General features: G+C 42.8%; 1 protein-coding gene across 1 annotated transcript in view; it reads left to right on the forward strand.

Moving 5' to 3' along the window:
* Positions 1–1,469: 1,469 nt before the first annotated feature.
* The window catches only part of znf598 (zinc finger protein 598), a 70,076-nt gene continuing 56,381 nt past the window's right edge, over positions 1,470–15,164 (forward strand). Inside the window, exons 1-3 of the mRNA XM_043711100.2 lie at positions 1,470–1,691; positions 3,097–3,209; positions 8,021–8,150. Coding sequence (XP_043567035.1) covers positions 1,500–1,691; positions 3,097–3,209; positions 8,021–8,150 — 435 coding nt within the window. The 5' untranslated portion in view covers positions 1,470–1,499. The remainder of the gene's footprint in view (positions 1,692–3,096; positions 3,210–8,020; positions 8,151–15,164) is intronic.

A 15,164-nucleotide genomic window follows, 5' to 3' on the forward strand; every position in this document is an offset into this window, starting at 1 on the left:
TGTAACACATGTATTGGGCCAAGCAGTGGAATGTGGTGAAACGGTTAAAAATTATGTCCCAATACATGTGTGAATCTAACCGGAATGGAGGTGTTGCTTAGTCCCGTGTGAATCTTATTACACACCTCCCCGTGTGAATCTTCTTATCTGTATGTAACCAGAATGGAATGTGTTTTTTAGCCTTGCTCTGCTGTTCACATGAATGTTTATATCTGGAAAAGAGTATATCAGCTGGAAAAGTCTCCAGTTCGGTGAGTCTGCTCCGGGGTTACGTTTAACCGCCGAGCGTGGGTTGTTGGCAACCGCTCTACGAGAACTGACGGCTCCCAGTTCCGGTAACATGTAGAGTGAGTATAAGCCAGACCCGGGAGTCTGCTCCGGGGTTACGTTTAACCGCCGAGCGTGGGTTGTTGGCAACCGCTCTACGAGAACTGACGGCTCCCAGTTCCGGTAACATGTAGAGTGAGTATAAGCCAGACCCGGGAGTCTGCTCCGGGGTTACGTTTAACCGCCGAGCGTGGGTTGTTGGCAACCGCTCTACGAGAACTGACGGCTCCCAGTTCCGGTAACATGTAGAGTGAGTATAAGCCAGACCCGTTGTAAGTATGAGACCTGGTTGTGGCGACGCTGCGGGGAATAAAATGCTCATATTCTAGCAGACTCGCCTCTTGGTCGTTTGTTCTGTGTCAGACTACTCTCCTACGAACCTGACCTTGAGAATTTTTTAAAACACCCACCACCAGGGATATATTTCCCTCCCCACCCCTATCTGCAAAGACCGTTCCCTCTGCGGCTACCTGGTCAGGTCCACACCCCCAAACAACTCACCCTTCCCTCCTGGCACCTTCCCCTGCCACCGCAGGAAAAATTACAAAATCTGTGCCCATACCTCCCCCTCACATCCATCAAAGTTTCACCTGCACATCCACCAAAGAACCCAATGCCCCGTCGCTGAACATTTCAACTCCCCCTCGCACTCTGCCAAGGACATGTAGGTCCTAGATCTCCTCCATTGCCACTCCCTCACTACCCGATGCCTGGAGGAAGAATGCCTCATCTTCTGCCTCAGGACCCTTCAGCCCCATGGCATCAATGTGTACTTGAACAGTTTCCTCATTTCCCCTCCCCCCACCTTACTCCAGTTCCAACCTTCCAGCTCAGCACGGTCCTCATGACCTGTCCTACCCATCAATCTTCATCACTTTTCTTCCCCTAAACCCACTTCCTCTCCCTCTCGTCTAGCCACGACCCCTTACTCCCTAACTTCCCGCTACCCCAACCCCAACCCCGACAAGTATCGTTCCTTGACATTTCTCTCCCTCCACCGGATGTTTTCTTAAATTTGATCCGTTCCCCCGCCCCTATGTGCTTATGACGTCACAGGCTGGGCCGCGCGGAGCGCTTTCCGGCGGATGTCGATGTGACGTCACGGCGGGCCGGTTTTTGTGTTGGGGGAAGGGCTCAGTTCAGGTTCAGCGGCGGGGACGGGTGCCACTGGCATGGCCTCCGGCAGCAGCGCCCGGGAGTCGGGCCCAACGGGGGCTGACAAGACCTGCGTGCTGTGCTGCCAGGAGCTGGAGATCTTCGCCGTGGGCAAGTGTGACCACCCAGTGTGTTACCGCTGCTCCACCAAGATGCGGGCCTTGTGTGGCCAGAGGTACTGCGCTGTGTGTCGGCTCGAACTCGACAAGGTGAGGCTGTGGCTGTGGCGGTGGTGGTGGCGGTATCCGAGCGGGCACGGACTGGGCTCTGGCTGTGCAGGAAAGGTTCATAACCGGGGCTCTGGTCACTTCGGCCGACGGACCAGTCAGTTAATGAGGCGTTTATGTTACCGCAAGGACACAGCGGCTTTTCATGGACTTTGTGGGGAAAGGAGTATGAGAGCCGGGAGATAAGAGGGAAAAGGTGGCTAGAGAACGGGATGTGGGTGTTGGGTAGTCTGTCTTTGGGGGTGGGAGGACTGGCTGTGGGCCATCGGTCATTTGGTTCCTCTCGGTGGAAGTGTGTGAGATGCACTGTGACTGTGAACCTCCGCCTGGGGCTGTTGGTACTTGGTTTTAGAATTCTCCTCATCGGAATGGGATAGCATTTGTAATATGCCGTTTCCACTCCTGGCGATGGGAATCCGAGAAGTTGTTTGATTTCGCAGGTTGTTGGAAACGATCATCTATCGGGAAGGGTGGGGCTCTTTGTTAGAAATTAGTCAAACAACTCTAATCTAGTGTTTCCTTTGGCTGCTTTGAATTTCTTCTGTTGTCTGTAAATCAGTACAATGCTCAAAGTTGTCCTCAAAGATTTAATGGCGACTGTGTGAATTAGTCTTGAACTTTGGATTTTTGTAGTCATGTCATAGTCCAAATGCTGGAATTAGTGATGAATAAACTACTAGCGTCAAAATCCGACACTGTGTTGAAGAAATTCACATCTGACAGCATCTGTGGAGAGAAAGCAGAGTCAACGTTTTGGGTTTGGTGACTCCTTGAGAAAAGTACAAGCACTTGCTTTCTGTGGAATTGACAATGCTTAGAAATCCAAAACATTGCAGCACCTTCTGGAACTGGGGCTTTTGTGAATAGGAAACGTAACAATATATTTTCATCAATCTGATAAAATAATCCTTGTTGAGCAATGCATGCTGAATTAGAAAGTGTATCTTAAAATTTGCCATTTCATGACAAACCATATGCTGGAAGTAATTTTAGAGTGGGTAAGAATGGAGATGGAAATTTTAAAATAATTACTATGTGAAGGAATGAAATTGTAGAAGTTATCTTTCAATGCCAGAGAAATTGTTCTGCTTAAAATCACTTAGGCCTGAATGGACCTATGTTTTTTGGTGTGGTTGGCATTATCCTAACCTTGCATCCTTTCATTCACCTGAATACAGTACTGACTCAACGGGATGCCTGCGTAGTAGTTTTTGAAGTAAGACAACAAGGAAAACATTTTAATTGTCAAAAATTGTCATCCAGTTTATTGTCAAAATGAATACTGTTAAATTCACCATTATTTTTATTGCAAACCTTTGCTGTTGTGTTAGCTATTCAATATAAATTTTGCTCATTGCTTGAATACTTTTCCTTTTGTTCCATACAGGTTGTATTTATGAAAAAAGTTGTTCCGTTTTCAACAATAGTAACACATCAGTTCCATCATGAAAAAAAATTTGATATATATATTGCTGATGGGAGGATTCATGCCCATTTTAGGTATTTGATGTTTATATTTTAAAATAGTGATATTATTAACACATTGTACATAGAGAAATGTTTTTTTTACTAGTTTTCCTATGCTTTTATTGCTAGACTTTTATTCCAGATGTCCAGGTAATGTTCTGGGTACCTAGGTTCAAATCTGCCAAATCAAATTGTGGAATTGGAGTACAATATAAACCTGGTGTCTCATGACCATGAAATCATTGAGATTGTTAGGAAAACCCATCTGATTCACTAATATCCTTCAGGAAAGGAAACTGCCATCTTGAGTTCAGACCCATATGGTTGAATCTGAACTGTCCTCTGGGCATTAAAGCTTGCCAGTGACATCCACTTTGAGAGTGAGTATTTAAAAGAAAATAAACAAATGTGGAATTTTAGCTCATTCAGACACTTGAAGGTTTTCTCCCTGGGCGTGCTGGATCATGTACAGATGAAAATTGAGTGGGTGAGGCGGGAGCTATACATGAGGAATTTTCATGTCTAATAAAATTGATGGAATTGTGCTGGTTATCTGACTGATCTCAATCCTGTTTGGTTTCTATCCCTATGTGCAGATAACTCTTGTGTAGCCAGGAATAGAAAAGTGTGCCCTATGCATTTTTGGGCAAATACTAACTTATTTAATCCAACTATTCAGTGGAATAATAATGACAAACAGTGAGAGTTTTGCATAGAAACAGGCCCTTCGGCACAACTCCATGCTATTTTGTAAGCTGCACTGTAGCGTCCTCTGAATTTTTGTTGTTGAATGTCCTTCTTCATTGTGCTGATCTTTCCCTTCTACACATCTATTTGTTTCAATCGCTTGATTCTTTTAAAATCCAGATAGTGTGGTATCCTTCAATTAAGATTGACGACTAAGGTAACTCATAGGATAACCCTTAAGCTTAGGATCAATCTAAAGAATCATTGCACTTCCTCTGAGGCTGTCTTAGGTAAGGATAAAAGATGTGATTGTGAATCAAGGGAAGTACTTTGTATCTTTTTAAAGATTTAATCTAAACTCCTGCATTAGCTTCTTTCTGTTGAAAGAACGATAAACTCAGAACAGAGACAATTCATGGTCCTGGTACAGTATTCTTTGAAATTTGTGTCACAGGTAGACAGTGGTTAAGAATGCGTTTAGCTTGCTTGCCTTCATTGCTCAGGCCTTAGAGTATAGGAATTGGGACATTATGTTGAGGTTGTACAGGATATTTGTGAGCCCTCTTCCGGAGTAGTGTGTGCTTCTTTGGTCACCCTCTTATAGGAAGGATGTTATTAAATTGGAGAGGGCTCATGGAGTCATAGAGATGTACAGCATGGAAACAGACCCCTTGGTCCAACTCATCCATGCTAACCAGATATCCTAACCTAATCTAGTCCCATTTGCCAGCACTTGGCCCTCTAAACCCTTCCTATTCATATACCCATCCAGATGCCTTTTAAATGTTGTAATTGTACCAGCCTCCACCACGTCCTCTGGCAGCTCATTCCATTCATGCACCATCCTCTGCATGAAATATTTGCCTCTTAGTTCCCTTTTTAATCTTTTCCCCTCTCACCCTAAACCTGGGTGCTCTTGTTCTGGACTGTCCTAGCCCAAGGAAAATACCTTTTCTGTTTCTTATCCATGTCCTGCATGATTTTATAAATCTCTATAAGGTCACCCCTTCGTCTCTATTGCTCCAGGGGAAACACCCCAGCCTATCCCTATAGCTCAAATCCACCAACCTTGGCAACATCCTTGTACCCTTTCAGGTTTCACAAAATCCTCCTTATAGGAATGAGATCAGAATTGAGCTCAGAAGATTTACCAGTTTGCTGCTGGGAGTGGAGGCTTTAAGTTGTAAAGATGGGTTGAATAGGCTCGGACAGTTTTCGTTTGAGTGTAAGCATTCTGGGTGGAGGGAGTGGGAGTGGGGAGTGGTGGTGAGGGGGTTGACTTTGCATGTGTGGAAGAAACTGTCAGAGGAAGTGGTGGATGCAGGTATAGTTAAAACATTTAAAAGACATTTGGAAGTACATGAATTGGAAAGGTGTTGAGGGATATAGGCCAAACGCAAGCAAGTGGAATTAGTGTACTTTGGGAAAATGACCAGTGTGGACTAGTTAGACTAAAGGATCTATTTCCATGCTGTATGATTCTATGACTCTAGTGTTCTAGATGAAAGGGTTCAGAAAAGATTTAGAAGATGTTACCAGGATTGGAGGATTTGAGCTAAAGGAAGAGGTTGAATAGGCTGGGGCTGGCTTCCCTGGAATGTCAGAGGCTGAGGGGTGACCTTTTATAGAGGTTTATAAAATCATGAGAAGCATGGATAGGATAAATAGTTTTTTTCCTAGGGTGGGCGAGTCCAGAACTAGAGGACAAAGGTTTAGGTGAGAGGGGAAAAAGATAAGGGATCTCAAGGGCAACTTTTTTCATGCAGAAGGTGGTATTTGTAGTGAGTTGCCTGAGGAAGTGGTGGAGGCTAGTACGATTGCAATGTTTAAAAGGTATCTGGATAGGTATAGGAATAGGAACGGTTTGAACGGATGTGGACTGGGTGCTGGCAAGTGAGACTAGATTCAGTTGGGATATCTGGTCGGCATGGACAAATTGGACAGAAGGGTCTGTTTCCGTGCTGTACATCTCTGACTCTGAGGTCTGGCTAAAGCCATGTAATTGCACCAAAATCCAACTCTCTTTAAACAAACCAATGCAGTTCTGGCAGTATTTATGGAGAGAGAAAAACAATTCATGTTTGAGTCTGGTGTAGAGCTTCCTCAGTTTTGAAGTCATATCGGACTCTAAAGGTTAACTCTTTCTCTCTTCGCTGATGCTCCCAGATCTACTGAGTTTATCCAGCGTTCATTGCCAGTTTCAGATTGCCAGCACCCTCAGTCACCTTCCCCTTTACGTAAAGATTAACCTACTATTTGTCATCTTGTGACAATTCAAGTTTCTATTATTTGTGGCTAAGGTCCCAGGCCCTCTGAATACAAGTTTGCAAGCTGTCAGAGAAGCTTTGTTCCCATTCTGACATATTACATATTTTGAGAATTAGTTTGTAAATATGCTTACTTCCACTGTAAAGGCAATTGTACGATATACTCCCGTTCATGTTTCTGATAAGGAAGCAACTTTAAAATCCTAAACTCTGTTTTTGGTGATTATAGAATGGATAACTCAATATCTAAACTTTTTTTCACGGCTTAAAATGATTTTGATTAGTTATACTATTTAGCTTATTGAATTAACACCTTGAAATTCTATGAATCTTCATTTAAAAGGTTGATAAACACTACCTGTATAAGGTTTAAGTGGAAAGTAAATTGCGTTTACAGGCTTTTGGAACATTGTAAATGAAAAAACTACCTCCCTCTATTCGCAATTGCATCTTTGTATTCTTGATCGCAATGTGATGATGTATCTTAATGCTAAGTAATTTAATATATTTAACATATTTTTGTCAAACAGTAAATCTATGCAAGTCCTAAAACAAAGTAAAAATAAAATATGGTGGATGCTAGAAATCTACAGTAAAAACAGAAAAATACCAGTAGATTGAGTCATATAGCTGTACAGCATGGAAGTAGACCCTTTCATCCAATTCATCCATGCCAACTAGATATCCTGAGTTAATCTAGTCCCACTTGCTGACATTTGGCCTGTATCCCTGTAAGCTCTTTGTATTCAAATATCCATCCTGATGCCTTTTAAATGTTGTAATTGTACCAACCTCCACCACTTCCTCTGGAAGGTTGTTCCATACACGTACCTCTGTATGAAAATGTTGCCCCTTAGGTCCCTTTTTAAATCTTTACCCCTCTCACCTTGAACCTGTGCCCTCTGGCAGTGAACTGCAGGATGATATCGATAAACTGGCCAACTTGGCCGCAGAGTGACAGAATGAATTCAACTTGGAAAAGGGTGAGGTAGTGCACTTTGGAAGACTAATGAAGCAAGGGATTACATTTATGAATGTTAGCACACTGGAAAGTACTGAACACCACAGGGACCTTGTGCTGATCTACAGACCTTTTGAAGGTAACAGGGCAGGTAGGTAAGATGGCTAAGAAGATATATGAGATACTTCACTTTGTTACCCAAGGCATGGAATACAATGGCAAGGAGAATATGCTGGGACTACATAAATTGCTGGTTAGGCCACAACTGGAGTATTGCATGCAGTTCTGGTGGTGATGTGCTTGTACTAAAGATGTGCAGAGAAGATTTGTCAGGATGCGAGGATAGAGGGTCTGAGCTATGAAGAAACATTGGATAGATTGGGACAATGATTCTATGAATGTGGGACTGGCAGAGTGGAAAGTAAAGACAAGGGAACCCCATCATTTTTTATTGAAGGTGTGTAGGTCCTGGTGTTGGACTGAGGTAGACAGTCAGAAGTCACATGTCACCAGACTATAGTCCAATAGGTTTATTTGAAATCACAAGCTTTCAGAGCGCTGCTTCTTCATCAGGTTCCCAGGATATTACCAGGATCAGTAATCCAATACCAATAGACCATCAACTCCTCTGCTCACAACTTAGGCATTGCCTTGAATAAACTAAGACCCTGCACTATAGATCTGAATTTGACACTGAAACTTACAAGTTGGTGTTAGGATTTATGATGAAAAGTTTAGTCAAAGTAAGTAGGCTTGCAGGATTTGAGTGTTTTGTGGAGTAAATTCTAAAATTGTGGTTATGCCTTACTATTATTTAGTTCTTCAGAATGCTGAACGTAAGTATACATTTCAAGAAACAGAATAAAACTAAGTTACAAACTCCCTTTCAGGCTTTTTAATAATCTTGAAATTTCCAAAATTTTCATTAGGAAGCTTCTGCAACATGACTGCCCTGTATGTTCTGAGTCAAGACCATTTAATACTTTTGAAGACCTAGAACATCACATGAGAAAGCAGCATGAGATGTTCAGCTGTAAGCTTTGTGTAAGACACCTCCAGGTAGGTTATCTGACTCCCATTCGAGAAATTGGTTTTCTAATGATATCAGTTATGCAGACTTATTTGGCTCTACATGTTGTATTTTATTCAGTAGAGATCAATTTGCAAAAGAATGTTTTTAATACTTGATTCTTCAGTTAGCAGATCTGGGATGTAGCAAACCTTATTATAAAGTGTAATATTGATTACTATATTCGAGCTTTCAGAATGTGGCCTACTTTACTTTTCAGTAATAAATGGTACTCGTACTATCCTGAATTAGAAAATGAAACATTTTTGTTATATCTCTGAATTGTTGTAAAACTTTGCTTAATTGTATTCATCTTCATAGTCAAACACCATAGAAACAGACCCTTCAGTGCAACCAGTCCATGCCGAACATAATCCCAAACTAAACTTCTGGCCCGTAACCCTCCCAAACCTTTCCAATTCATGTACTTAAATGTCTTTTAAATGTTGTAATTGTACTCGCATCCCACCACTTCCTCAGGAAGTTCATTCCACACACACGCACACTTCTGTGTAAAACGTTTGCCCCTCGTATCTTTTTTTTTTAAATCTCTCTTCTCTCTCTTTTAAATATGTGCCCCTTCTATGGAAAAGACACCTACCATTACCCCTATCTATACCCCTCATGATTTTATAAACTTGTATCAGGACACCTCTCCACCTCCTATGCTCCAATGAGAAAAGTCCCAACCTTTCTTTACGACTCAAACTTTCCAGATCCAGTAACATTCTGGTAAATCTCTTCTGAGCCCTCTCGAGCTTAATAGTATCCTTCCTATAACTGGGTGACCAGAACTGGACGTAGTCGGAGTAGGGCCATTCGGCGCAGCCACTTTGCCACGAGCGATTTGGCGCGACCATTTCGGCGCAGAACTGTTTTGTAGTTATTCTGTAGTAGTTATGAAACTACTATTATTATTAAAATTACTAAAATAAAATATATTTCGGTGCAGACCCATTTGGCATAGAACTGTTTTTGTAGTTATTCAGTAGTAGTTATTAAACTAATATTAAAATTATTAAAATATATTAAAATAAAACATTAATATACAAATTATTAAAATAAAATAAAACCCGTTAAAATGCCATCAACAATTGTGTATTTGCCTTATTTCTTTCTTTTTATTTTCTTTTTAACATTTTTACTAAAGAGAATAAACATTTTTTTTTAATTGCTTTCATTAATGCTTGTAACTAAGCCTGAGAAGGAATAAATAAGAGCTGCACCGAACCGCTCATGCCGAAATGGGTCGCACTGAATCGCTCGCGCCAAAGTGGCTGTGCTGAATGGTCCACACCTGAACGTAGTACTGCAGAACAGGTCTCAATGTCCTGTACAACCTCAACCTGACTTCCAAACTCCTACGCTCAAAAGCCTGAGCAATGAAGTCAAGCATGATAAACACTGTTTTAGCCACCCAGCAAATATATGATTGCAAACTTCAAGGAATTACGTACATGAGCCCCTAGGTCCTCCTATTCTAAACATTTCCCAAGGCCCTACCAATAAATGTATAATCCTGTTGTACCAAAGTAAAAAGCTTGCATTTATCCAGATTGCATTTTCTCCATCTGCTGTTTTCAGCCATTGACTCATTTGATCAAGATCTGTTTGTAATCTTAGCAATGCCATCCATTTTAGTATCATCCGCAAACTTACTAACTATGCCTTTTATACAAATCTTTTGTATAAGTGGCAAACAAAAGAGGACCTGCAATATGCTAGAAATATTCTTTTTAAAAAGACGTATCCTGTGATGGAAGCCAGCTCCAAAATTTATTTGAATAAAAGAAAGAACTATGCTTACTGGACACTTGAAACACACACAACTAGAAGTTGTTGGAGAAATTCTACAAGCCTGACAGTGTCTGTGGAGAGGAAACAAAATATCTCAGAAAGAGGATCACTGGACTCCAAACGTTATGTTCAGTGGCAGATGGAATTCAATTTGTATAAATCAGAGGTGGTGCACTTGGATGGGACAAATCAGGAAAGGGAATGCATGATGAACAGTGGGACCCTTGGCATGACTGAGGTGTCTGACCTTTGTGTGCATGTTTAAACATCCCTTTAGGTTTGAGGACAGGCATGTACATGTGGTTCGGAAGGTAATGGTAGACTTGCTCTTATTAGTTCCGAGGCACAGAGTTTAAGAGCAGTGGGCTTATGCTGAAACGGTGAAAAATATTGGTTTGGCCACAGCTAGATCATGGTGTGCAGTTCTAGAATCTAAGGTTGGGAGGGGTGCAATAGCACTGGAGAGAGTGCCCAGGAGATTTATCAGGATGTTTCCTGGGCTGGAGAGTTTAAATTAGTCATGGAGACAGGCCCTTCGGTCCAAACTTGTCCATACCAATCAAAATGCCCATCCACGCAAACTCCATTGGCCTGCACTTGGCCCATATTCTTCCAAGCTTTTCTTTATCCATGTATTTCTCCAAATGCATTTTAAATTTTGTTAATGGACTGCCTCAACCACTGTTCCTGCAGCTTTTTCCGTATGTGTATCACCCTCTGTGTTTTTTAAAAAAAGAAATTTGTCCCTCCAGGTTCCCTTTTATTCTTTTCCCTCTGACCTTAAACTGATGCCCTCTCCCTCTAGCTCTTGATTCCTCAACCCTGGGAAAAAGTGAGAGTGCATTCATGCTATCCATGCCTCTCATGACCTTATACACCTCAATAAGGTACCCCCTCAATCTCCTGTGCTCTAAAGAAAGTTCTAGTTTGTCAAACCTTTCTCTATAACTCAGACGTTTCTCTATAACTGAGTCCAGGCCACATCCTTGTAAATTTCTTCTGCACTCTTTTAATAACATCCTTCCTATAGCAAGGTGACCAAATCTGAGCACGCTACAACAAGTGCGGCTTCTCTTGGAGAGAGATAGGTGCGCACAACAAGGTAGATTTTATAATTGGGGGAAGGGAAATTACGATGCTGTAAGGCAGGATTTGAGGAGCATACGTTGGGAGCATAGGCTGTCAGGGAAGGATGTGGTGGAAATGTGGAACTTTTTCAAAGAGCAGATACGACGTGTCCATGATATGTATGTACCTATCAGGCAGGAAAGAAATGGTCGTGTGAGGGAGCCTTGGTTGACGAGAGAGGTTGAATGTCTGGTAAAGAGGAAGAAGGAGGCTTACATAAGGTTGAGGAAACAGGATTCAGACAGAGCAGTGGAGGGATACAGGATAGCCAGAAGGGACCTGAAGAAAGGGATTAGGAGAGCTAAGAGAGGGCATGAAAAATCGTTGGCGGATAGGATCAAGGATAACCCCAAGGCATTTTATGCGTATGTGAGAAACCTGAGAATGACGAGAACGAGGGTAGGTCCGATCAAGGACAGTAGTGGGAGACTGTGTATTGAGTCGGAAGAGATAGGAGAGGTCTTGAACAAGTACTTCTCTTCAGTATTTACGAACGAGAGGGACCGTATTGTAGAAGAGGAGAGTGTGAAATGGACTGGTAAGCTAGAAGAGATACCTGTTAGGAAGGAAGATGTGTTGGACATTTTGAACAACTTGAGGATAGACAAGTCCCCCGGGCCTGACGGGATATATCCTAGGATTATGTGGGAAGCAAGAGAGGAAATTGCAGTACCGTTGGCACTGTCTTCTCGTCTTCACTGGCAACGGGGGTGGTACCAGGGGACTGGAGAGTAGCGAATGTTGTGCCCCTGTTCAAAAAAGGGAATAGGGATAACCCCGGGAATTACAGGCCTGTTAGTCTTACTTCTGTGGTAGGCAAAGTAATGGAAAGGGTACTGAGGGATAGGATTTATGAGTATCTGGAAAGACACTGCTTGATTAGGGACAGCCAGCACGGATTTGTGAAGGGTAGGTCTTGCCTTACAAGTCTTATTGAATTCTTTGAGGAGGTGACCAAGCATGTGGATGAGGGTAGAGCAGTGGATGTAGTGTACATGGATTTTAGTAAGGCATTTGATAAGGTTCCCCATGGTAGGCTTATGCGGAAAGTCAGGAGGCATGGGATAGAGGGAAATTTGGCCAATTGGATAGAAAACTGGCTAACCGGTCGAAGGCAGAGAGTGGTGGTAGATGGTAAATATTCAGCCTGGAGCCCAGTTACAAGTGGAGTTCCGCAGGGATCAGTTCTGGGTCCTCTGCTGTTTGTAATTTTTATTAATGACTTAGATGAGGGAGTCGAAGGGTGGGTCAGTAAATTTGCAGATGATACGAAGATAGGTGGAGTTGTGGACAGTGAGGAGGGCTGTTGTCGGCTGCAGAGGGACTTAGATATGATGCAGAGCTGGGCTGAGGAGTGGCAGATGGAGTTCAACCCTGCCAAGTGTGAGGTTGTCCATTTTGGAAGAACAAATAAGAATGCGGAATACAGGGTTAATGGTAGGGTTCTTAGTCAGGTGGAGGAACAGAGGGATCTTGGGGTCTATGTACATAGATCTTTGAAGGTTGCCACTCAGGTGGATAGAGTTTGTAAGAAGGCCTATGGAGTATTATCGTTCATTAGCAGAGGGATTGAATTCAAGAGTCGTGAAGTGATGTTGCAGCTGTACAGGACTTTGGTTAGGCCACAGTTGGAGTACTGTGTGCAGTTCTGGTCGCCTCACTTTAGGAAAGATGTGGAAGCTTTGGAGAGGGTGCAGAGAAGATTTACCAGGATGTTGCCTGGAATGGAGAGGAAGTCGTACGAGGATAGGTTGAGAGTTCTCGGCCTTTTCTCGTTGGAACGGCGAAGGATGAGGGGTGACTTGATAGAGGTTTATAAGATGATCAGAGGAATAGATAGAGTAGACAGTCAGAAACTTTTTCCCCGGGTACAACAGAGTGTTACAAGGGGGCATAAATTTAAGGTGAAGGGTGGAAGGTATAGGGGAGATGTCAGGGGTGGGTTCTTTACCCAGAGAGTGGTGGGGGCATGGAATGCGCTGCCCGTGGGAGTGGTAGAGTCGGAATCATTGGCGACCTTTAAGCGGCATTTGGATAGGTACATGGATGGGTACTTAATCTAGGTTAGAAGTTCGGCACAACATCGTGGGCCGAAGGGCCTGTTCTGTGCTGTATTGTTCTATGTTCTATGTTCTATGTTCTCCAATGTCCTGTATATTCGCAACATAACTTCCCAACCTCTATACTCAATGCCCTGACAGATGGAGGCCAGTGTACTATAAGCCTCTTTCACTGCCCTGTCTAACTGTGACTTCACTTTCAGAGAACCTTGACCTGAACTCCAAGGTCCCTCTGCTTCACTACAATCCTTAAGGCCCTACCATTCACCATGAAACTCCTACCTTGATTTGATGTTCCAAGATGCAAGACCTCACTCTTATCTAGATTAAACTCCATTTCCTATTTCTCAGCCTACTTCCATAGCTGATCAAGGTCTTGCTGCAATTTCTGGCAACCTTCCTCACTATCAATGATACTGCCTATTTTAGTGTAATTTGCGCATTTACTAATCATGCCTTGTACATTCTCATCCAAATCATTTGATGTTGGTAACAGACAGCAATGGCCCAGCACCGATCCATGAAGCACTCCATTGGTCACAGTCCTCCAGTCTGATGAGCATCCTTCCACTATTTCTCTCTGCTTCCTACCATCAAGCCAATTGTGTATCCGATTTGCCAGTTCCCCCTGGATTTCGTGCAATCTAACCTTCCAGAGAAGTGTACCATGTGGAACCTTGCCAAAGGCCTTACTGAAATCCATGTAGGCTACATCTACTGCCCTGCCCTCATTAACCTTCCTGTTCCTTTCATCAAAGAACTCTAACAAATTTATGAGGCATGATCTCCCACGCACAAAGCCTTGCTGACTATTCCTAATCAAACCCTCTTTCCAAATGCTTGTATATCTTATCTCTCAGAATCTTCTCAAGTAACTTATCTACCATAGATGTTAGGCTTACTGGTCTGTGTAGTTTCCTGGTTTTTATTTGCAGTCCATCATGAGCAAGGAGGCAACATTCACTATCTTCCAGGACTTCACTCGTGGCCAAAAATGATGCAAAAATATCAGCTAGGGCCCTGCAATTTCTTCTCTAGCCTCTTAATGTTCCTGGATATATCTAGTCATGACCAGGAGATTTATCCACCTTCGTATATTCTACTATGTCCTGCACCACCTCTACTGTGATACAGACTGTCCCCAAGATATGCCCACTAACTTCCCAAGTCTTTATATCTTTCTCTGTGGTAAACAGAGGAGAAATATTCTGAGGACCATGCCAATGTCCTGCAGTTCCACACATACATGTCCACTATCATCCTTGAGGGGTCCAATTCTTTCTCTAATTATTCTTTTTCCTTTAATATACTTGAAGAACCTCTTTGGATTCATCTTAATCTTCTCAGCCAAGGCTATCTCGTGCCCCCTTTTCATTCTTCTGACATCCTCCTTCAGTGAATTCCTCTATCCCCTATATACCTCCAGGAATTTCCTTTGATCCCAGCTGCCTGTACCTGAGCCATGTCTCCTTTTTTCTGGTCAGACCCTCAATATCTCTTGTCAACCAGGGTTCCTTATTCCTAGGTGAAAGCGAGGACTGCAGTTGCTGGAGATTAGAATGGTGCTGGAAATGCACAGCAGGTCAGGTAGCATCCGAGGAGCAGGAAAATTGACGTTTCGGGCAAGAGCCCTTCATCGGGAATCTATTCCTTATTCCTGTCAATCTTGCCCTTCACCCTCACAAGAACATATAGACCTTGAACTTTAGCTATCTCACTTTTAAAGGCCTCCCTCTTGCAGGAGGTCCCTTTGCCTGCAAACAAACAACCCCAATCAACCGGTACAATATCCTGTCTAATTCCATCAAAGCTCGCCTTGCCCTTCTGAAGAGAGGTTGGAGCAGAGAAGATTGGGAGGGGACATGATTGAGATAAATAAAACTTTGAGGGACATAGAGTAGATATGAAGAAACTTTTCCATTGTTGGAGAGGTCAGTGGCAACGGTCATAGATTTAAGGTAGAGGGCAGTAAAGGAAAAGTGAGGAAAACATTTTCACTCAGGTGATGTGGATTTGGCA

Source organism: Chiloscyllium plagiosum, unplaced genomic scaffold (assembly GCF_037043375.1).
Source record: "Chiloscyllium plagiosum isolate Xiang-an unplaced genomic scaffold, Cpla_swu_hap1 HiC_scaffold_20, whole genome shotgun sequence".
Lineage (NCBI taxonomy): Eukaryota > Metazoa > Chordata > Chondrichthyes > Orectolobiformes > Hemiscylliidae > Chiloscyllium > Chiloscyllium plagiosum.